General features: G+C 44.2%; 2 protein-coding genes across 6 annotated transcripts in view; one reads left to right on the top strand and one right to left on the bottom strand.

Annotated features, from left to right (window-relative positions):
• fbxl16 (F-box and leucine-rich repeat protein 16) overlaps window positions 1-10,393 on the top strand; it is a 30,249-nt gene extending 19,856 nt beyond the window's left edge. For all 4 annotated transcript variants that reach the window (XM_088613130.1, XM_088613132.1, XM_088613131.1 and 1 more), the window contains 4 exons: window positions 2,165-2,673; window positions 3,565-3,649; window positions 4,144-4,207; window positions 4,542-10,393. In XM_088613130.1, coding sequence (XP_088469256.1) covers window positions 2,165-2,673; window positions 3,565-3,649; window positions 4,144-4,207; window positions 4,542-4,690 — 807 coding nt within the window. In that variant the 3' untranslated portion in view covers window positions 4,691-10,393. The remainder of the gene's footprint in view (window positions 1-2,164; window positions 2,674-3,564; window positions 3,650-4,143; window positions 4,208-4,541) is intronic.
• Window positions 10,394-12,540: 2,147 nt separating this feature from the next.
• septin12 (septin 12) overlaps window positions 12,541-22,790 on the bottom strand; it is a 92,997-nt gene continuing 82,747 nt past the window's right edge. For both annotated transcript variants that reach the window (XM_088613129.1, XM_088613127.1), the window contains exons 7-11: window positions 22,564-22,681; window positions 20,715-20,810; window positions 20,046-20,142; window positions 15,224-15,275; window positions 12,541-14,089 (exon numbers count right to left, since the gene is read on the bottom strand). In XM_088613129.1, the coding sequence (XP_088469255.1) occupies window positions 13,930-14,089; window positions 15,224-15,275; window positions 20,046-20,142; window positions 20,715-20,810; window positions 22,564-22,681 (523 nt within the window). In that variant the 3' untranslated portion in view covers window positions 12,541-13,929. The remainder of the gene's footprint in view (window positions 14,090-15,223; window positions 15,276-20,045; window positions 20,143-20,714; window positions 20,811-22,563; window positions 22,682-22,790) is intronic.

Here is a 22,790-nt window from a genome sequence, read left to right on the forward strand (position 1 = left end):
AAGTCCAAGGCAGCAACTGTTCCATTGATTGATTTCATGTTAGTTATAATTGTTTTTAGTGAACACGATATATTCAGCATTCTTCTCCTTAGTAGCAAACCTGGAGTGCAGAGGTTAGGTGTGTAATTTGTCATCAGCCATATGGGAGTCAAATGAGATCATGAGTGTGTCGTTTACCTCATCGACAGTCAGGGTTGTTTCTTCTCTTTGTGAGCCTTGGAAGCTGGACCCAAAGGATTTCAGTAAGATCTTGGAAGTGTCCTAGAGATAATATATTCACCTCGGTCCCTTTACTGACAGACCTCTGGGCTGTTTGAGAGGCATGAAGTACTAAATACCTGTAACACAATGATGTGAGCATTGTTTAACTTTAATATTAAAGTTAACTGACAGCCGAAATGCCAACTGTACGTTTAATCAGCCTTTGTGCAACTTTGCAAAGGCTTACCTTTTTCTTTCAAATTAAAAAGCAGTTCATTGAATTGAATAGAAGCCGTTCAGTGAAAATCTATTTCACATATTTTTATCAGTGACTATTTTAATCCTAGGTAGTGTAGATTTTTGCTGGAATGCTATTTCTAAATATATACTGGCGTGTAATGGGCACAGGGAATTGCAGATACAGAATTTGCTGCAGGCTAGCTTTTTAATTAGGATTAAAACAATCCCCTCGCATCTATGCTGAAAACATCATTATGACTGAGGCTAATCGTGCCCCAGCTTCCTATTTAAGAGCACAAAGATAAACAGGAGTCTTTTTTAGATGTTTTTTTTTTCAATTTCCTGCTAATGAAAGATTTTGCTTTCAAGCAATGATTTTTTTTTGTTACTCCAAGGAAAAGCCATCTCTGAATGCTGTCATTCTGAAATGAAAGATAAGTTGTACGTCTTTTTCCTTAAATTCAGTCCTATTTAGACATTGCAATCTCGATTCCTGCTGTTCAGGGACAGAAAAACCACGTTTTGAAAGAAATGTATTGAACATTACTCTATCAATATTACTGGGGCTAAGCAGTCCCCACCCAGTTAAGTATAGAAACTGTATCCTATGACACAGTGAAGGCTGGGAGTCTTTTGGCTCTCCTCAGGTCCTTCAGGGGGGAAGCAGGTGATAGCCCACAGGGTACTGGAGCTCCTCAAAGCTTTTGTCAGGGTGACAATCAGACCCATCCATTGATGCATGTCCCCAGCCCACAGCAGTCCGTTTGCTTCATGCCCAGTACTGCCTGCTTTAGGTTTGTCAAGTCGATGCAGAAGCGAAGGGCTCAGTGGGGCTCGAACCCACCCTGCCTTCACACCTCTGCATCTCTCCTCACACCTGGCTGTCTCCGTTCACCTGCATCTATTTTACTTGATGAATACCAAATATCAAGAAGCGAGGAAGGAAGTCTTCTCAAAGAGATGTTTAGTTTAAAAACTACTGCACTGTTCTCCAGGGGTACAGCTTGTTAGAAGTATGAATATCCAACCAAGAGGTGTACAGTGTGCAATTTTTCTTATACGTGATGTATGTAAAAAGACTGTAGATATAACTAAAATAACTCAATCTTGGTTGTACTCATATTGGTGTAGCATACTGATAAGAGATTAGCTCATGTGTTTGTAGTAGATAAAAAATTGTGCCATGACAAGCATAGCCTTCAATGCTTCTTACTTCAGTGTGTTCCACAGGCAGTAATTACTTTTTCAAAAGAATTGACTTAAACATGAAGGTTTGGAGGACCGAGTGCTGGTGTCTTTGCTGCTTGAGACACGGAGGTGAGGATGGGAAATGCATTTAGAAACAGCTTGAGGAAACAGGTGTGTTTCCTCCCAGAGGCTCTGGCTTGTCTGATTGTTGGTAGCACGAGCGGTACGAGAATCCATCACAGGGTCCACCGAGAGCGAGATGTACCTCATTTCTCCTCCAGAACAGAAGGAGCAGCTTCACAGTGGCACTCCAAGACTCCCTCTACCCTCACCACCCTCTGTGTCCTCAATCTGAGCCTTTGAAAGTACCATATAAGTTTTTTGCATTTATGATTTGGGTTTTAAATCACAAGTGATTATCGTTTGAGCAGATATTCCATAAATCCCAGTAGCAGTTGGTAAAAGCAGCAGTAATGTGCCAATGCCTTATAACTGAGTGGGTCTGCCTTGCCCCTCTGTGTCTGTCCCCATGCAGGTGATGCTGGAGCAGATGCAAGGCCTGGTGCACCTGGAGCTCTCAGGCTGCAATGACTTCACGGAGGCAGGGCTGTGGTCCAGCCTGAACGCGCGTCTCACCTCGCTCAGCGTCAGCGACTGCATCAACGTGGCGGACGACGCCATCGCCGCCATCTCCCAGCTGCTGCCCAACCTGTCGGAGCTCAGCCTCCAGGCCTACCACGTGACCGACACTGCCATGGCCTACTTCACTGCCAAGCAGGGCTACACCACGCACACCCTGCGGCTCCACTCCTGCTGGGAAATCACCAACCACGGCGTGGTCAACATGGTGCACAGCCTGCCCAACCTCACCTCGCTCAGCCTGTCCGGTTGCTCCAAGATCACCGATGACGGGGTGGAGCTGGTGGCGGAGAACTTGCGGAAGCTGCGCAGCCTGGACCTCTCCTGGTGCCCCCGCATCACGGACATGGCCCTGGAGTACATCGCCTGTGACCTGCACAAACTGGAGGAGCTCGTGTTGGACAGGTGAGTGAACTGTTGCTGCAGGAGGAGCTTGTGTTGGGACAGGTGGGCCAGCTGTTACTGCTGGTGGAGCTTGTGTTGGGACAGGTGGGCCAGCTGTTACTGCTGGTGGAGCTTGTGTTGGACAGGTGGGCCAGCTGTTAGTGCTGGTGGAGCTTGTGTTGGACAGGTGGGCCAGCTGTTACTGCTGGTGGAGCTTGTGTTGGGACAGGTGGGCCAGCTGTTAGTGCTGGTGGAGCTTGTGTTGGACAGGTGGGCCAGCTGTTAGTGCTGGTGGAGCTTGTGTTGGACAGGTGGGCCAGCTGTTACTGCTGGTGGAGCTTGTGTTGGACAGGTGGGCCAGCTGTTACTGCTGGTGGAGCTTGTGTTGGACAGGTGGGCCAGCTGTTAGTGCTGGTGGAGCTTGTGTTGGACAGGTGGGCCAGCTGCTACTGCTGGTGGAGCTTGTGTTGGACAGGTGGGCCAGCTGCTGGAGGAGCTTATCTTGGACAGGTGGATGGACTGTTCCGGCTGCAAGACATAGGTTATAGAATGCATCTACTGTACATGAATGTATCTTACAGAGAAGACCTTTCAAGCTTAGGGTTAGGGTCTGGGGTGTTTTGCAAGAGCATGCCATCACCATGAATTATGGAATTGGACATTAATCAATGTTTTCCATTTCACAACCCCATTAGCAGTATAGCATGTAGATATGCATATTTACATATAATCTCTTCTACCTCCTGGGTTTGTGTCATTTTATGTTAGTGCAAATGTTAAGAAAATACAATGGAACATTGGAAAAAGAAAACAGTGTGGAAACTTAATGAATCTTTATTTTGTGCTACACAGTTTGCACTTCTCTGCAGAGTAATTGTCTTCTGGCAGGCTGACCCGTGGTTGTCTTGGCAGGTGCGTGAGGATAACGGACACAGGGCTGGGATACCTATCCACCATGTCTTCTCTGCGCAGTCTCTACCTGAGGTGGTGCTGCCAGGTATGTCCATCAAGAACCTTTGTCCATCATTTCAGATAGGAAAGCTGTCCTGCTCGTCCAGTCTTCCTCAAGGGTCTTCCAATTACATGACATTCCCTAACTGCCAGCTGAGGAATGCCATGTGATTGGAAGACCCGAACTGACTGGATATGTTAACTGCTCTACCCCGCAGTATTGGCAAACTGTGCAAACATCCCATTCATGCAGCTGATTTAGGGCCACAGTGCTCATGTTTATTTAGATGGATACAGGTATAAAGGCAACTTGACTTTTTGATCTGCACAACTGGAAGGTATGTTTTTTTTCTGTGGCATTCTCTCATTTTTTCATTTAGTAATTGATTTGTATTATTTTCACCATTTAAGATGGATGGGCAAATGTAATACCATTCTCTGTCAGACAGCGATAAATTTTTTTTTGCCAAAAGTCTGCCTTCTGTCCAATTTAGGGTTCTGTACACAAAGTGGTCACCACTCCGTTTTCCTTCTTTTCAGGTGCAAGATTTTGGTTTGCAGCATCTATTTGGAATGAGGAGTCTGCGCCTCTTGTCTCTCGCAGGTACGTTTTGCCTCATCTGTGTCTCATCTCTGAGCTTTCAGGGATGAAAGACTCGGCCTAAACTACCTTTTTATCCCTGCAGCGTAAAGTACCTTCGTGATCTTTTTTTATATGAAATTCTAGAAAGAAACCCTACAGATTTTATGGATTGTAAATGGCAGAACTTCCTTAGAAAACCCCAAAATCTTACTTTCAAATTGTCTTTAAAAGGCCTTAATGCGTGTACAGAAGTTTGCGTAGGAGGAGAGAGAGGTTTCGTTCTTAATTGCCTCAATCTTCGACGTTCCTCAGAGGGACCCGATTTTCGCAAGCTCGCTCTTCCTTTCTGTCTTAGGCTGTCCTCTGCTCACCACGACGGGCCTGTCCGGCCTCATCCAGCTGCAGGACCTGGAGGAACTGGAGCTGACCAATTGCCCTGGGGCCACGGCTGAACTCTTCAAGTACTATTCACAGCACCTGCCTCGCTGCATGGTGATCGAGTAGCCAGTGGGGGGCGGCACTGCGCCACGTCGCCCAAACCTTGTCCTGCAGTCAAAACCGAAAGCTGCCCAGCCAACTTCATTCAGATCCTGAGGGTGGAAGGACGAAAGAGGGAGCAGGAGGGAAGGAAGGAAAGAAGGAAAGCCCAGCCTGATCTACTGACAGACGGAGGCCTAAAAACTTTCCGAACGGAGGGACGGACTGCGGAGAGGAACGCGAAGAAGGGAAGGATGAAAATCAAGACTCCACACACACACACGCGCGCGCGCACTCACACATGAACCATGCAATTCCACGAATCCTGAGAACTTTAGCTTCGGTGTGACATCATTCCGTGTTTTTTCAAAGGTTGTGTGTCTTGATCCCCTCCGGCCACCTCGCGTCCTGGTCCCGGGTGTCCGGTGCGAATGGGCGGAGCAGTGGGGAAGCGAGAGGAGGAGGGCGAGGCAGGCAGGGGGGCCAGGCTTCGCTGGGAGCACTGTACGGCACGTTGTGCCGGCGTGGGTCTCACGCACTCTGTCGTGCTCTCCGAGGTGTTTTTCTCCTCCACCCCCCCCCTCCCCCCATGTCTGTGTCTTAACAACCGAAAAACAATGGCTAAGTAGATTTTTTGGGGGGGTCAGAGCTGCACGCTTACCCGCTTGTTGTAATGCTATTTTCTTAAGTATTATTTTTAAATCTTAATTTCTGAGTAAGCAAACAAAAGGCTCGACATTTGTGGTAAGCAATCAAAGGTCTCGAAGAAAGGGGACCCACGGTAATTAAAGGGATGACACTGAACGGGGACGCCGCTTTAAAGTTCAAGTTGCTCGCTTTGTGGGTGGGCGAGGAGCCAGCGCGATCTTTTGACCAAAGGATCCCGTGGGGGTTGTGATTTCAGAAATGGCTCAGGGGTTGATGAGGGAGGGGGTGTGCCACGGGGAAGAGGGTAGTTAACGAGCTCTGATTGGTGGACTGTGCTGTATATACGTTAGGTAATACACCCAGCTTGGCCTTGTTGTGAGAACTCCTGTTAATTTGAGGTCAGGTGATGTTGGTGGCCTGCATGCAGGTTTGAGTGTCTGTCACAGTTTAGCAGATACAGGAGGTAAGAAGGTGTACGCTGAACTGCATGTCTCCAGCGCTCTTGTTACCACCCCTGTGGGTCAGCGAAGTCAGCCCTGGGGCTCTCAGTAGCAGGAGATGTCGCACGCTGTCGTTACTTATGATCTTATGTTATTTGCATTTGCAGTGACACTGTATTAGAAAGGGCGTGACAGCCCACAACTATCATAGACATGGAAGCACTCGACATCAGTCATATTCTTCCAACAACAAGTAAAGCAGCACTCTCCCATATATGCTTGTGCGTGTATATAAACAAACTGCTGTATTAGTAGCGTGACATTTGGAAGTTTCATAGACTTATCTCAATAGCTATCCCGCACGTAGAAAAGGATAGCCACCAGTGGAGTGTGCTTATCTCTGTGTCCAGACTGGACTGAGCTCTGGGCCAGGTATAAATCTCTGGTAGAGGCAGGACCCTTCACCAAAGTGGAGTGGCGTCCCTCCTAGGCAGCTCTCCTCCTCTGCCAGACCTGCAAGGGGGCACTCTTGCTCCTCATTCCATTTCACTTTATTTCATCTCCGTATCCCAGCAGGCCCAGCTCAATATAGTAACAATTTTACTCACTTCTTTGTTTTCTTGATCTCACAGAGATTCTTTGGAGGTTTTTCTCCCTTTGTTTCTGTTCTGGAAGAAGCGGCGTTGGGAACCCTGGGGCTTTCGCTGTCCCCGGTCTGTTCCCTCTTCTCTCGAGTTGCTGATTCAGGGGGTTTTGCAGAGCACAGCAGTTTGCCTGGTCTCAGGTTACAGCTCACCTCAGCTCCTGGGCGCCTAGCTGCGTGTAGCACTGTGCGAACTGCAGAAATACTGGAGGGGCAGTAGCTTCCCATTTCAAATCAAATAGAGGTTTAATAAAAGGATAGATTTTGATGTTTCTAACTAGGTATTGTAGTATGGTAGGCTGAGTTGTGGGTCCCAGGTGTTGTTAGCTGGCATTTGACCCAGGTGGACTTTAATACAAACTCCTGTGGGATTTAGGTTGGGTCACAAGACCTCCGAATTGCTGTCAGTCAGATCGCACCATGACTCACTGAATGGGACTGGATGGAAGACTTGAGGCGATAAAAATTCAAAAGCAAAAACTGCTAAAAAAAAACTCGTTCCATTGTCTAAATACATATGCCAAGATTTCTTAAATATTGGCTGGAGTCGCATGGCTGGTGCGTTATCTTCTACCTGGTACATGTACAGATCCATGACTTCTGTAGTGTAAGATTCACATTCCCCATGACAGACACGTGCTTCCTCTGATGTCGACTGCAGAAGAGGTGGTTCGTTCTCTGTACACATTCCCTTTACCACATCTTAGAACATATTTCCATAACTTTCTGAGGAAAAACAATGCCGTTTGTTTCAGGACCAGTGCAAAAGATCTGTAGTTCATGTTGTGTTGTTGGCCTGCTCTGGTGTTAATGATATACAATTTAAACTGGTTTCCACAAGGGTGATGACTTAAGGTAGCTTGTGGTTTCCTGACCAGGCCATAAGTACAGTACAGGGACACAGTGGACTTGTTCAGTCTTTTGGTTCTGGAAGCATAGAGCCTGACTTGATTTGTCCTCTGATTTATGATGGCTCCTTCTTGAACGGGGATGTTTTTTTTTGTAAGCAGGGAACCCTCTGAAAATATGAGCTGGACAGTTTAGACATTACCAGCCTTTTAACCTCTGCAGTGTGAGGTTCGGAAGAAAGGTAGGTATAGTTCATGCATATGTGAGTTTACGCAGGTGTTTGCCCCAGAGCTGGGAAGAGGCTGTGATGGATTAGTGGGTGTATATCTCCCAAGCGCCAGAGCATAAATCCTCATTTGCCACTCCAGCATGAAGGTGGTCTAGAGGAGGCTCAAGCCCTCTCTTATGCTTGCTTATTTATTTTCTATTTATTTTTTATTTATGTATTTATTTATGAAGAAGAATTCTGGAAATCTGAAATGGCCCTCCGGTGTGCTCAGCCAGAAATGGTGAAGAATGAGAGCAGGACAGACTTGGGGGCTCTGAATCTGTTCTCGAGGCTGCACATCCCGTTTCGAATCCAACACTGCTCCATCTGTTGAGTCAGCTGGACTGTGTGCAGAGGCAACAGTGTTAACAGTCAGAGCTTCTGCAGGATTCTTCTCTTCCTTGGCCACTGGTGGTTTAGGGAGACCATGATGGACGTCTGGGATTATTAGTTCACTGGGGGAGGGGGCCAGGAGTTACACCACCATGTTGCTTCCATGACACAAATGTTATTTGGGGTCGGGACTGTAATGTGTAGTAAAATATTACTCATGTGCAAAAATATTTACTGTATGCACCATGTGACATTAAACTACAACCATATCTGTCAGACCTCTTTCTATAGGATGCTTTTCATGACAACTACCCATAGGCACTGTAAAAAAAAGAAACCGTAAAGAAGTAAATAAAGTAAATGCATTGAAACACAGCAGTAAGTAATTAAAAGTCCACAAAAGGACTCTTTAATAAGGTTTTCTAACTGTACTATACAAATTTAAATTTGACATACTGCAGTTATCTGGTTGATAGAGTGACTCTCTGGCCTTAGGGTAGATGAACCCTGGTCTGTTTGACATTCACCTGCATAGTCTTTGCAGTCCAAGCCGAGATCAGCAACTTTCTGAGGTATGGCAGGAAATGGCTGGGCCTGGGCCCGCCTTGCTCCGAAGGACAGACGGTTGGTGTTCTCTGCACGCATCGGGGCTGGGTTCCATTCATCCAGCCTTTCACCCGGGGCCTGCTGGGACTTGCAAGTCCCGCCAGGAGGAAAAGTCTCGGGCTTCCAGAGGAGGAAGCGGAGATGTTCAGTGAGCATTAGACAGCCGAAGCGAGGTGGGCGCTGGCCTGACTTTGGTCTCTCTAACACCCAGGTGTGAATATTAGTTTAAAGTGTGAATTTATTCTTCTTTTTTTTAACACAGATCAAAAATCCAGGCCATAAAAGGGTTAACGGAGAAAAGACCTGGCTGAGGGTCGGGGCGGGAGGGGCAGGACGGCATTGTGAATACATTTGGCTTTTTTTATTTGACCGGAATCCACCTGAGCTTATTAATATCCATTGAAAGAGAAAGATTCAGTATATATATATATTAAGTATATATAATGTGTAAAATACTCATATTAATGGTAGGGGCATGCATGCTGGTTGAGGGGTGCTTCTCCACCCCCCGTGTTGGCTCCTCCCCCCCGGCCGACACTCCAGTCCAGCTGTACAGCAGGGGCACGCTCAGGCGCGGCCTCTCTCTCTCTCTCGAGTTGATTTAATAGGGAGCGTGGAAGTCAACAGAAAGGAGGTTTGGTTTTCCCTCCTTGATTTGTCTAACCTTTCACGTGCAGATACCCATCCCCGCTCACGACCAACGAGAAGTTTGTTTTCCGCACATCTTCCCAACTAGTGTTTCTTTAAGACCTGCACGTGGTAGCAGTATTATCCAAACACACGCATCTGCCCCCGTCTGGATAACCAGATCTGCAGAAGCAGGGCTGCAGCTGAACTGAAGAGTAGTGCTCTGGCCCTGGGGAATTACTGATAATCGCTTTCCCTGGACACTGTTTAGTATCCCAGCCTGCTTCACACTGTTTCAACAGGGAGGGGATTTCAGGTGGGAATACAGCTGTACAGGCAGCACTCACTGCTGGGTAATATCACTCCTGGGGAGAGAGCAACATGCAACAGCAACAAAAAAGCTGTGAGATACTGTTTCTGTTTGATAAAAAACGTCGTGGGCGTCTGTCCGGCTGAGGTTGTTTTATCTGCTGTTTATAATCGGCCTATGGAGTAGCGAAGGAGTTGGCTCAGGAGCGGCTGGGCCCGGCTCAGAACTCCTTTCTGTTTCATAGACTTTCACCAGTGAATCCTTGAATCATCAGATAGGATTCATTACAGGTAATTAGAATTACAGCAAATCAAGTGTGGTATGGAAATAGGAAATGATTCCCTGTCGTACCAGATTTGCTCTCCAGAGTTGAAATATAATTCCTCCTCTTTTTTTTTTTTTAGCAAAAAGTTGCAATGCTTTTAAGGATTTGTTTCAGCCGTTGCATAGCAGGTTATGCCAACATGTTGAAGGTTTATCGGATTTAAGTAAAGTCTGGCAATATCATTACTGCAGGTACTTTGCATTTATAATGTTTACTCATTACTCTTAACTGATTTAAATAATATTTTTAAAATAAACTGTTACTATAGGGTGACAGCTTTCACCCATTTAATTAAAGAAACTAACAAATGTTGGAAGGCCACTGGGCCCATCTAAACTGTATGGTTGTTCAAAGCTTATTAAACAAGGCTATGTAACGTTTTTAAATATTCAAACATTGAACATTGAACTAAACACAAAACTTGAACTAAACACATCAAAAACCAGAAGTTAGGGGACCCCCTAGACTTTATATTGAGTTCCTTCATGTTGAGAAAACATCAAAACAATTGTTTTTTTTTTATTTGGAAGTTTTTTACTAATTAAGAAAGTTTTATTGTAACGCAAAAATAAATTTGAGCTTCATCACGTATAGTACATATCACATGGTCACAAATTTCCGCAACCAGTTTGAATGCCTCTATGAATAACACTGGTTCATATAGCTTAGGAATAAGGTAGGTCTTAAAAGCTGCACACTGATTATTATACAAATATAATTCTGGTTCTTTTCCATTTTTTTTTTTAGTTATGACAAAGTCATGAGTTTTCTGGCAGTTTTTTCCTTCTGTAAATAATGATGTGGTGACATTTATTTGACAGAAACGTTTTTAGTAATTTTATCTCATGGCAGCAGTGCCTTGTCAAACAAGCGTTGTCGTTTTCAAATGGTTTGGTTGCAGTCTGCACCGTTTTAGTAAAAGTTGTACAAAAAAAGAGGAGGCTTGCTGTGTCTTTTTCTTTAGCATTGGTTTTTGACATGCCTCATGTTGTCTCCTTTCCATTTTTTCCACTTATCTGGGCAAATGGGAAAGGTATTATGTCCTTTTTAATGAACAATGCAGCAATACCCTAGTTGTGAATGTTCCTTCTCTTGATTATGTGGGGCATAAGCACCATTTCTGTTTGGAATATCCCCACCCACATACATTTATGAAAACACATGTAAAATTTTACTGAAGAGTTTTCTATACAAAGAAATATATATTTATTCAGATTTCCAAAACCAAAAGCATCATTAGCTCGCTGCATTGTATGTTTATGTCCCTGGCATGTTTTTAAAATTTTATTTCCTTGGATCTTTTTAAAATATAGAAAATGTAAGTTCAATGGAATTTTAAACAGTGGCTTCTATGAGTAAAGCTCAGTGAAATCTCCTGGTTCTTATATGCCCTCTGTATGGAATTTTTGCTTTTCAGTAAATTGCAGATAATATTTGATTGGCATCTTTTCCAGTAAATGTCCGTGCCTGCTTTTGTCATAATACAGAATTAAACATTTTAATAAAAAATCCCTATATTTCAGGGAAGCCCACAGATGATTTTACAGAATGACTTATGTTAAAGTATCTGGAGTGTTAGTGTACTGACAAAGAGATGCAAGGCTTTGAATACTTCTATAAACTTATAGGTTTAGCTGTTTTTTTTCCAACAGTTGTGCTGTGCACTCCAAAGATCTTTCAGTACAAGTTCATGCACACTGTAATAAAATGTGCAGCGGCTGACTGCAGTTCCTCTATAAAGGCATGTGGAAGCAGAAACTGTCCAACACTGCCACCTACTGCCTTTGACTCAAAAGGGTTAGCTGTCAAAAGAACATCCCAGATGCGAGTTTCTGTTTCAGGGTTCATTTTCATACGACACCCCTTTACAAGTTCTGAGAGTCATTTTGGTTTGATCAATATGAATAACTTTGAAACAAGGTTTGTTCCCCTCGCGACTGAACTACTTGTTTTGAGTTTATTCTACACAGGAACCTGGCTGAGAGGTGATCCCAATCCCTTGTTTCCAAATCTGTTTGATTCATGCTCCACTCTTCTGGAGAGCCTCATTTAGCCTCCAGTGTGTCTTTTGCATTTTGGTTGCTTTTGAAACACACTGTTGTACAAGAGATTTGCTAACAACTGTTAATTAATGCCATTTAATGTTATTTCAACATGAAATATCCACATTCTACTATGCAGTTCCAAAAAAATGCAGCATTTAAGCTTTTATTTCTAAAACTTAATTTCTAACCCTGTACTCTGAAATGTACAGGATGTAGCATTTTACTTCCTCCTGCTTAGACCCCAGAATTGACTTAATATTCAGTAATTAGTTTAAAGTGGGAGCTATTCCCTGAAAGCAAACACCAAAAGTGGGAATCTCTAAATGTAACCTGTACTACTTAATTTCCTTTATTTGACTGATGATTTTGTCTGTTAGCAACTGACATTCCCACTCATTTCTAAAGGGGGGGTATTGTACTGGAACAATCTCGGTGAAATACCTTGCTCAAGGCTACAAGATCAGTGGCTCACCCAGGATTTGAACCCATAAGCTTTGAGTTTATAACCCAGAAACCTAACCACTCTTTCATACTGCTCACTGAACATACTCATAGAAAAGGAGGAGAATTCAATTATTGACCATCATGCATATCAAACCACGCATCAATGAGTCACCATATGCTGCAGCGGACCAAACTGCTTGTGTGGTATTTGCCTTTGGAAAAGACGCGTTTCTGCTCAACCAACCCTTTTTAACATATAGCTCTTCCACACTGATATTTATGGTAACTTTTACCATGTTTCATGGGAATGTGTGCTGAGTTAGTAAAAGAATTACATGGTTCTACAGAGTATGGTAATTTAATCGCAGACAAAGGGTGTTTTATATGAATATTCTTTTTTAAAAAAGAGAATCACATTTGAGCTGTTAGTACAGTACAAAACAACAGAGACATTAAAAACATTAGTCTGTACATGGGCTGATACGCAAAGGGCAGAAGAAACTCCAGGCCTGATCCACTGCAGGGCTCGGAACCGGAGGCCACAGCGAACCCTACAGGTGGGGGCAAGACTCTGCACAGCCTTGGGGACAAACAAAATAATTTGCTTGAGGTGAGGCAGGCGATCTAAGTTAAACATAAGAACGCAGCTGCAGTCAAGCAGAATCGATCTGTTCTGATGGCAGAAAAGTGCTTCTGCTGCTTTTCATCTCCCTTGACTAACCCCACAGAGGGCTGCAGTTCCTCCACATGGACACAGGCGACACCGATGTTCAAAAGTGTTAACAATATGCAACAGTTTCTTATAATCCCGAACAAGCATAGAAAAGACCTGTAAATCCTTTAAAAAAGCCCCAGTGAAAAAAGCAGAAACCCTTCTGAGGGTGTAATACAACACACAGAAACTTAACGGGCCTTGATGTCAAGCCAAGGATAGGTTCTATGGAAGGACACAACAATAAGAGAAAAGTCTTCGCTGCTAGTTCATACATTGTCAGTAAGACTTCCTTGACTGCCCCTGCTACACCTGACTCTAAACATTTCAGTCTGCTTCACAGTCCAGAGCAAAACTTAGTCTAAATATTCTGTCAAACCTTTAAGAAAAATGTCAGCGAGCCCAGCTGCCCACCGCCAGGTTGTTGTTTTTTTTTAAAAGAGTCCTGTCATTTTGCAATACTGATAACATCCCAAGCAGAGGAACGTCTAAAGAGCAGACCAATATATCCAAAAAAAAAGCAAATGGATGAATGTGTACCAAGGAGTAGCTGGTTTTAAAAAATCCTCCCGTCTTATTGGAGTGAAACGTGTCATCGCCGCTCATGGGTATTGTTACAGTGGTATTCTGTGTTACAGAGAAGTATTCAATGTTCTGAATGAGCTGGGATCTGGGGGCAAAAAGCGGAGTGAAGATCTAAGCTAGAGGTTTAGCCTGTGCATTCTCTTCTGTCCTCCCTTGAGAATTCAGCACGTTGCAGATACCATTTTTGTCAAGCTACCAGAGTCACAGAGCCCCCTCTTTGTATTAGTAGAAATGCTTTACTTAGTGGTAACGTCTGCAGGACAACAGGACTGTCCAAGGTGTGGTCCAGTCCTGGAACATTTCTTAGCAAGAGAGGAGTAGGTGTTGGTACACAAGGGTCTTCCTGCCGTGCTGAAGGAAAGGACAGGGAGAAAGTGAGAGGATGAACCTGGATTCATCGGCGTGGTTGTCCTCTCTTCCCCCATCTCCCCTCAGAGGTGACTCTCCGCCTCGCTCTTCCCCAGTGTGCCATTCACCGGGGTCAAAGGTGAAAGTCCCAATCCGTTCATGTTGCTTTCGTTGAGCTTCCGCACTCTGTAGGTCTCGTAATGGATGTTGTGCGTGACATCTTTCAGATCCTGTAGGTGGGACCTTCAGAGAAACCCGGAAAAAAAATAAACGATGAATGAGTTGAAGGTCTCAATCAAGGGGAAAGCTGATGCCTGGTGAAGAACTTCCACTCTAAACACCTTTGAGAACAACACAGTGGTTGTTAAGGAACCATGTGGCTCACAGAAGACAAAGAAACTGTTGTGTTTTACTTGACATCAATGGGCATCAATCCATCCACATGTCCAATTTAGGCTAAAATAAATGAATTCCATCGATGAATGAGTAGTCTTTTCTAACCAGCAAAATAATAATATTTTTCCTTATATATTTATCTACTCTCCTTGAACCAGGGTATTTCAATGTTAATTTGCTGTTTTAAGTATTCTAACTCTTTAAGACCTAATCTGCAAACCTAAAAAAAAAAACAGAGGTAGAAATGATGGTTATGGTGACTTTGAAGCTGTTTCAGAGCAAATCAGGCACACTGATAACATCAAAATCTGTTGAGATGTTTTGAACAGGTCTATTTCGCATGGGAAATCTCCTGAATAACAAGAAGCCGAGCTATTCAGAAGGCTGTGCCTCAGGGCCTTTGTATGACACACCAGGAGGGGTCACAGAAAGGTGACTGCTTCACCTGAGACAGACTGAGGTGGCCTGGCATTAACCTATCCACACCTCCTGCTCCGGGATTCCAGGGGACAATGCACCATTGTGAAGCCATCCTCAGTCACCGAGAGTTCACAGGAGAAATTATAGTCTTAAACTCTGCCTCTAGTCCAGTTCATTCAGCACAGGAAGCTGAACTCCCCATTACTGATAATAAACTGTATTCTGGGATTACTCTTATGGTTACGAAGATTACTTTTGGGGGTAAACATTGTAAGTCGATGTGGTGGTGAAAGGAGAGAAAACGTATTCTGCACAATTCTATGTGGGTTAGAAAATGAGCAGTTCTCAAAAATGCATAATGCTTTTATGTAAAAACCCCATACCTTCTCACCTTTATATTCCTGTAACTTGTCTGAACTGAGTTTCTGAATTGCTTGCGTCACACTATAATCTCAGACAGAAGTGCCTCTTAGCTCTGGCTAAAGGGTGACACTTCAACACAACTGATAAAGAACACCGGCTCATGGACAAGACAAAACCCAGCAACCACACTGTCCCTACCTGATAAGCAGATCCCTCAAGTTGGCAAACTCGCAGTGCGCAACATTTTCAACTGTGAAGGAAGCACAGCGAACAGGCATGTTAAAGCTGACAGCAACCATACAGCAAAGCAGATAACAGAAGGAACCTGTTGACAGAGTTCATTAAAACATTTTCCCACTTTAAAACGACATCCTTGGCAGTTGATTTGAAGCATGAAATTTGAAATCTTTGACCAGCAGACGTCTGCTTCCCCAGAGGTGACGCAATCATTCCAGTACGCAGGAGGCACTGAATTTATCTTAAAGTGTTCTGTCACAAGTAAGATCTAAATGAACCAGTCTGACTTTTTTATTTAATACTATGGCACACAGGTCATAGAACGATGACCCAGTAATGCTGAAAACCGTTAAGTAGAGTCTACACTTGAATTGTTTATGATGTATTTTTCCACGTCTCACATCTGCTTGCTACTCTTCATGTCCTTCAAGTGCACAGAATTTCTACTCTTCTGTTTACACTTGGTGAAGTGTAAAAACATCTAAATCTTGTACATAATGCAATGTAGATTTTGTATTTTTTCATCATACCATCCCAATATGGTGTGCCAGTGGCCCACTAGTTCCCCAGAATTATAGGGTGCTGACAAGCCCAGTTGCTACTAGTTTCTCTGAGTGGTCAGTTGAAACCTTGCAGCTGTAGATGACTGGTTGATAAAGTCAATATCACGAGGTGACAATGAGGTATCAAACCTCTTGGATCCTGTTTTGTTTTCAGTAAAAAGAAACATTTCAAGACTCATTTCAAAGATGAAAGATGTGAAACTTAATCCGAGGTGGAGCACAAAGTAGCCCCCCCCCTTCATACAGTAACATCGCAACATATTTCTCCTGCCACCCTGCAGAGTACTGTATTTAACTCCATCCATTTTCTAATGGCTTCCTCCAAGTCAGGGTCGTGGGAGGGGGGAGCTTGAGCCCATCCCGACAAGCAACAGATGCAAAGCAGGGTACATCCTGGACAGGACGCCGTTCATCACACAAATACAGACACTCACACCAGAAGCCACTTAACCTACCAGTATGTCTTTGGACCGTGAAAGGAAACCGAAGCACCCAGAGGAAACCCATGCAAAACACAGCGAGAACATTCAAACTGTTTTAATTATCTACATGACAGAAATATAATGGAATTAAGATCTGGTCTCTTTAATTAAATGGTATAATCTATTATAGTTATAGAGTATCTTGTCCGCTTACAGCTTCATCAGTATCCGTGTTACACTGTTGAAATGGCAAAGAAGTTGAGAAGCTTGTGTTATTTACGTAACGGGCGATGGAACGGGTTACTCTGTTAGACTGTTAAGACTCCACCACTTGTGTAAAAAGTGCTGCACAGACAAAACGCAGACTTGTCAGAAGCTGAGTGGGCAGCTTCTTCAGGTTCAGAAAGTAATGATCTCTGGGGTGCATGATCTCCTGCAGGGATTTCTGCTGTGACTGGAACGAAGGAGGAAGACGCACGGTTTGTACCCATGAGTGAAGTGGCGAGTTTGAACGTGACCAGCTGGCTAGTTGGCCAGGCCGAGGAACTGGGAGGCCGAGAGAGCCTACACTGACCCAAGGCTCAAACTGTTAAACAGGTTGTCTACAGGGGTCAGCTCACTCCCTGGAGAGTCAGTGTACTCCTTTGGGACAGAGGTGGGAATTCGTTGCTAGACAAGAAGCTCCATGCTGTCCATGGTGAGCCTCGGGAAGCCTTAAGGGTCTCAAACAAACAAGGGGTACGCCGAAGGCCAAACCACTCAGCCAGCACTGGTCTTAGTGAATCAAGTCTTAGTTCAACGGTGCAACAACACTGGTGGTTCGTCTACAACATATTCTTTCTTAGGTACTTGCAAGTACACATTCACAGTGAATTGAGGATTTTTACTTAAATTTATCTGGAAACAGAATGTGAAATAATGTGGGACTGCAATTTAGATTGAAAGTCTATTCATTTCTGGAAACAGCCACTAGATGGCACGTTTGTACATTTGTAACTTCATTTGTTAATAATTCCAGACATGGCATTTTATCTCACTTTAATGGTATCTGTGTGGGCTTTGTCGGATTCTCCACTGACATTCTGCAAAACCTCTGCTTGGCTCGACGAAGCCTTCTGGTAAACAAATTCAGCTGGTTTCCGAGTTTTCAGAGCTCCTCACCCAAGCTCAGATCCAGCCTGTGGGGTGGCAACAGCTGCTTGGAGAGATCTCTGTACGTACTGTACAGTACGTGCAGCATCAGCCCCAGGTAGGAGACAAGGCTCATGGACTCCCAATATAAAAGAACCTTCTAATTAGATCATCTTAACAATCTCTACACTTCAATGTGTCTGCTCTTAGATTATTAAAGGGAGAAAGTGGCAGCCGAGCACTTTCCATTCATTCTGGAGTAGTCGGCTGTCAGTGCGATCTGTGCTCATCACCTCCCAGTGCTCTAACACAGTGTGAAAGCTCACCTGAGCCTCTACAGGCTGCCTCTTATGAGAGCTCTGTCTGACAAGTGAAGCTCCCTGTTTTAAATAACCCCCAAGGGCTGGGGAGCTCATGGAAGTGGTCACCCTGCCTCAATACCTGTCCATGAAAAGAGTGACTTGGGTACACCTCTCTACCTTAACCTGCATTGGGACTGCACGTGCTGACACACACACACTCCCCCACACTTTGTCCCCTGAGATACCCAGATATGACACTCCATGTCACATAATTATAATCCCAATGACATTTTTAATGACATGCGTGCGGATATTGAAAAAGCTGTTACATTCCCAGTGAAGGCTCTTTCCTACCATATGTCAGGGGCACTACAGCTGAAGAATATTTGTATTTCGGTAGTGTCATAAGGCACCACAACCTCCCAAATGTGCCGGGTTTAGTCGTTTCTGGAAACAGTTAATGACTCCCTCCACAGTGATACCATGAGCAAGCTCACTTCCACCGGTCCAATTTCATTCACTGACAGGTGATGAGAAAAACAGGTAATGAGAGATTTTAATTTGTTCCCTGCAGCAACCTGGCTTTTTAAAAATATGTATTTAACGACCGCTTATAAAAACTGAAGATGATCTAGAGTGAAGTAACAACAAAAATGTGCTGTTGGGAATGTATGCATATTTTCTGCTTGGATGTCATATTTTCCTTTGATGGTTTCAAAAGAATATATTAGTTCCAGACCACCTCCTTCATCAGACGGCTCATCAAGAGAGTACCTAGATATGGGCGTAGAGAGATCTGCAGCAGTGCCATCACAGGAAGTCTGCAACCTGCAGTTGGCATGACTTTGTCTGGGGGTAAAGTACGTACTGTATGTACCGTGGGTGGGCAGTGTTCAAGTGAGAGGAGAGCACTACAGCACATGGGCTCAGTTTTTACATGCATGTGTCATGGTCTATACTAGAATTTCAACATAGATAGCAGCTCAGTGGCTGACACGTTTCTTTCTTAATCACAGAATTCCAGACCCTGGGCTTAATCCGTTAGTCTTCCTTGAATCAAAGCAGCCAGACACCCCCACAACAGCTGCCTCCCATTAACCCAGAAACCCTCACCCTCTGTTTTGTGATGGGGCTGCTGTGAGTCCCCACTCATTTCTGTTCTGTTTGTGAAACAAGCCAAGTACGGTTTTAGCTGAATCACGGACTCTCCCTCACTTGTAAACTGCCGCCTTCTCAGTGCCTCTCTGAAGGAAGCTGCAGAGATTTCCAGGTCCTTGTCTGTGCTGCAGCTGCCGTATCCCAGGGTAGAAACCCCAGCAAAGAGCCCTTGTGAGACAGCTCCTGATATCAGGCAGACTGAGTGGCTACTGGTGCAGAGGGTAGCACTGCAGTGTGGTAGGATCTGTGAGACCTTACAGCATTGATTTAAAGCAGCTGCGAACCAAGACAAATTCCTGAATTTTTCACTGCAAGGTCAATGCATTATGTGGGACTCGGGATAATGAAGACAGCAGATGTTTGTTACCTGGCCTTTAGAGTACTCTATGAAGCCCACTACAATATGCATGCTGTGTGATGTATAATCCAAGCAATCTTGAATGTCTGTAGGGGTGAGGCCCAATGACATGGAGTGAAATGAACCAACGTTTTTTGTTCAAAGCAGCTTGTATTGCATTTTTCCACATGGGTGCACATGATCCAGTCCATAAAGTAGCAGTTTTGAGATGGTATCCTGATCCCCCCCCTTGTGGTTGGTGGTTATGTACTGAGCTACATTAGGCAGTGGGTTTCCTGGCCAGTGTAAACACTGCTGAGCACTGCTACAAATCAGATAGGCTAACCAGCAGTCTTTATTGCACAGCCCTGGGACCAGGGGAAAACTGAATTCTCTAATTTTTTGGAGAAATTATTACTTGACATTAAAGAGCAAGGTCTGGAGAATCCCTACATTAGGTGCCCAGTGCTACACGACTCAAACACAGAGACAAAAATGAAGCATCCTTCTCTCCAAAGACTCAGACTGAAGAGGCTATGCTTTGGACAATGTTAACACCGCAATGTTTCCAAACACCCCCCTTTCAAATGTCCCCCTAATTGACAGAAGGGGTAAAACTTGAAGGCATTGCTTTTTTGGATGGTAAGTACAGACATCTGAGCTGATTTCGTCAAGCAATGAAAAGGCAATATGTCATAAAGCTACAGCAGGAAGAATATATAAACACCGTATGTATGATGGCAGATTGGGACAACACAGTATTCCCTCTGGGCAGATGTGGGAAGATGTGGTTTGGGGATAATAGGCTCAGCTCAGAGGCGGACAGTGTGGGATTTCACTTCCTAAAAGATCTCCAAAGCCAAACCTTACCTTCAATGATCCCCCATTTAGTCTTCCTGCCCAGGACCTTGTTTCCATTCACCTGATGCTCTTTGTCTGTGCCCACCACTGCAAACGGGATCTTTTCCTGAAACGAGAACGCCACCATAACCATTTCAGATCGACCGTCATGATCAATTAAATCCAGGTCACTTCTGGTAACCAGCAAATCAATCAACAACTAGACTCCGGGCCCCCTCAGCCAGGTGAGCTGCACCAATTAAACAACTGATCTGTATCATGCTTCTACTTCATATTAATTATGGATTGACCAAACTACTGAAACTATCGCAAGGGATATGATGGGTTTTGCTCAATAAGAAATCCTTTAAAAATATTTATCTATGAACATTGTAACATCGTACAGTGATTGTAACATTGTAACATCGTACACTATTATCCAACAAGCTTCAGTATCAGGTGTGGCTCACATTAAAGCTTTGTTTTAACCTGCCTTTCATATTGAGAAATAGGGAAACACCCATAATATTCTTCCCATGAAACTGTATAACTCCTCAGAAAGCACATTATGCAAATATTGCCAACTGTTTCAGTCAGAATCTTTCAGTTTTTCCCTATTTGTGAGGATAGAAAAACACGCTATTAAAGAAATGTTTTTCACTGGGCTGGACAAAAAAAACAAAAGAAACAAGGTCTTACCCTGATTTTATCATTCAGTATCCTGTCCTCAGCATCCTCATCATACTCCCGTTGTGGAAACACTCTGATCCCATGGGTCTGCAGGTCCTGCCGGATCTGCGGGTTAACAAATTCAAAATTGTTTCCCATGGAGAAACAGACCATCTTCGAATGGCAGGAATTGTGTAAGAGACTGATTAATGGTTTGACAAGGATCTGCAGCTGTGTTGTACTGTCAGTACCAGGCAGGGATTGCTTTGCTGTGCAACAGCTAACTGTCATGATCTTCTACAGTCGCATAAAAATGCAAACAGAAGCAATTAAGGAAGCTCTCTGCTTCGGCTTGATCACAACCAAACAAAATCTGAATTTCAGCACAGCAGCCTTCCAACCTGAACGGTTGCACAAGGTGTGTTGCTGTCCAAGAGGGAAAGATTTAAAGAAGTTTGTTGATGAATCTCCAAATACAGCAGCGGGATTTCTTGCAGTGACACAGATGTGTCGGAGGCGCTGTTATGAAAAGCGGATAATGCAATAATTAGCAGCAATGTCTAAACCCTTAATTAACTGGCAGTTAAAATATGTTTAGGCCACTGGAGACTTTAGATCAATTCAGCGAGGGCAAGCTGATGTCCTGTTTGGAAAGAAAAGATGGCAAAGGGCCAAGCAGGAGGGCCAGGAAGACCATGTGCTTTGCTTATTGATCCCAGCTGAATACTCTGCCAGCAGTCACACAGAGGCAGTATTTGTAACATTATAATTGCCCAACTGTGGTATTTGTGCTTTGTGAGCGAGGTCAAGGGTCAAGAGTGCTTTGACCGGTAGATAAATGCAGAATCACACGGACTCCTTTCAAGAACTATCCGAAGCAAAAGGGATTTCAAGTGCTCCATGCCCCCGTCTCCCGCCCCAGCCAGCTCCATGGTAATGATTTTCAGCATTATTTAACTTGTGGAATTTGGAAATTGTTCAGTGGCAGTAAACAATCAGCTTTAATAAGGGATTAATTGGGTGTGTGTGCGGTTGGGGTGGGTGTTTATTTTGGGGGTTGAAAGTCAACCGGAGGCTTTCTGAAGATCCCAAGTTCTGCTAACGACAAAATATGATTTTGGTCAGGCTGTAAACCTGCCAGGAAAACAATCTTTCTCTCTCTTCTTGTGAGTCAATAAATATAACTGGAATTATTATAATAAGGATGCAGCTTGATGAAGCACCGTGGTTCCCAGCCCTAGAACTGTTTTCCTTCCACCTTAACTGTAAATCTTCAGCACTTAATTGATGACTTAATTGATCTGATTTCTTGTTAAGACTGTTATTTAATTAGTTTCTTTGGCCAGTCGCAAATACCTTACTTCAATGGCACCATATTCAACAGTTTCTAAAGACAGAACTTTTCAGCCTGCTTGACATTATCTCTGACAGAACAGCTGTGGATCAATGTATCAGACACAATGGGTGTTTTTCCCCTTCTGCAGAGGTCCTGTTGGCTACATTACAGTTCTGAAGCTCCGAAATAGGTACAGGGTTGAAACCAATTAGATCCCTGTTCACTTTTAAGAGCTGAAAGCACATCTACAATTATTATCCCAAACAGAAAAGTGAAATCTATTAGCATTAGTAATGCAGAACTTGGCAGGAGACAAAAAAAAACACAAGACAGAGTGTTCTTCCAGCATCGGGGTTGGGACACGCTGCTCTAGCAAGTTGTTGCATGATCACTTCTGGTTGTGGAGTAAACAGTGATTCTCACATGGCTCATACCGGAGCTACAGCTTCAGCTTGGGCTTGGGGTTTGCTCCTATAGCTGTCTAGCTGGCCCCTCTGCCATTCAGAACCACTCCCTGTTCTTGCGGGCACGCCTGGTACATACCCGTTGCTTGAACTCCAGCCTCTCTTCCATGGTGAGTGTGTCTGCTTTGGCAATCACTGGCACGATGCTCACGATTTTGCCCAGTCGCTTCATGAACTCCAGGTCGATGGGACGCAACCTTCAAAAGAGAAGTGACACACTGAGCATCCCCCACGATACTCCCGATATAGTCCAATAGAGCACCATGCTTTTTAAATTAGAAGGCTGTCTCTGAAGCGTCCATGGCT

Source organism: Lepisosteus platostomus, chromosome 19 (assembly GCF_059453375.1).
Source record: "Lepisosteus platostomus isolate fLepPlt1 chromosome 19, fLepPlt1.hap1, whole genome shotgun sequence".
NCBI classification, from domain to species: domain Eukaryota; kingdom Metazoa; phylum Chordata; class Actinopteri; order Semionotiformes; family Lepisosteidae; genus Lepisosteus; species Lepisosteus platostomus.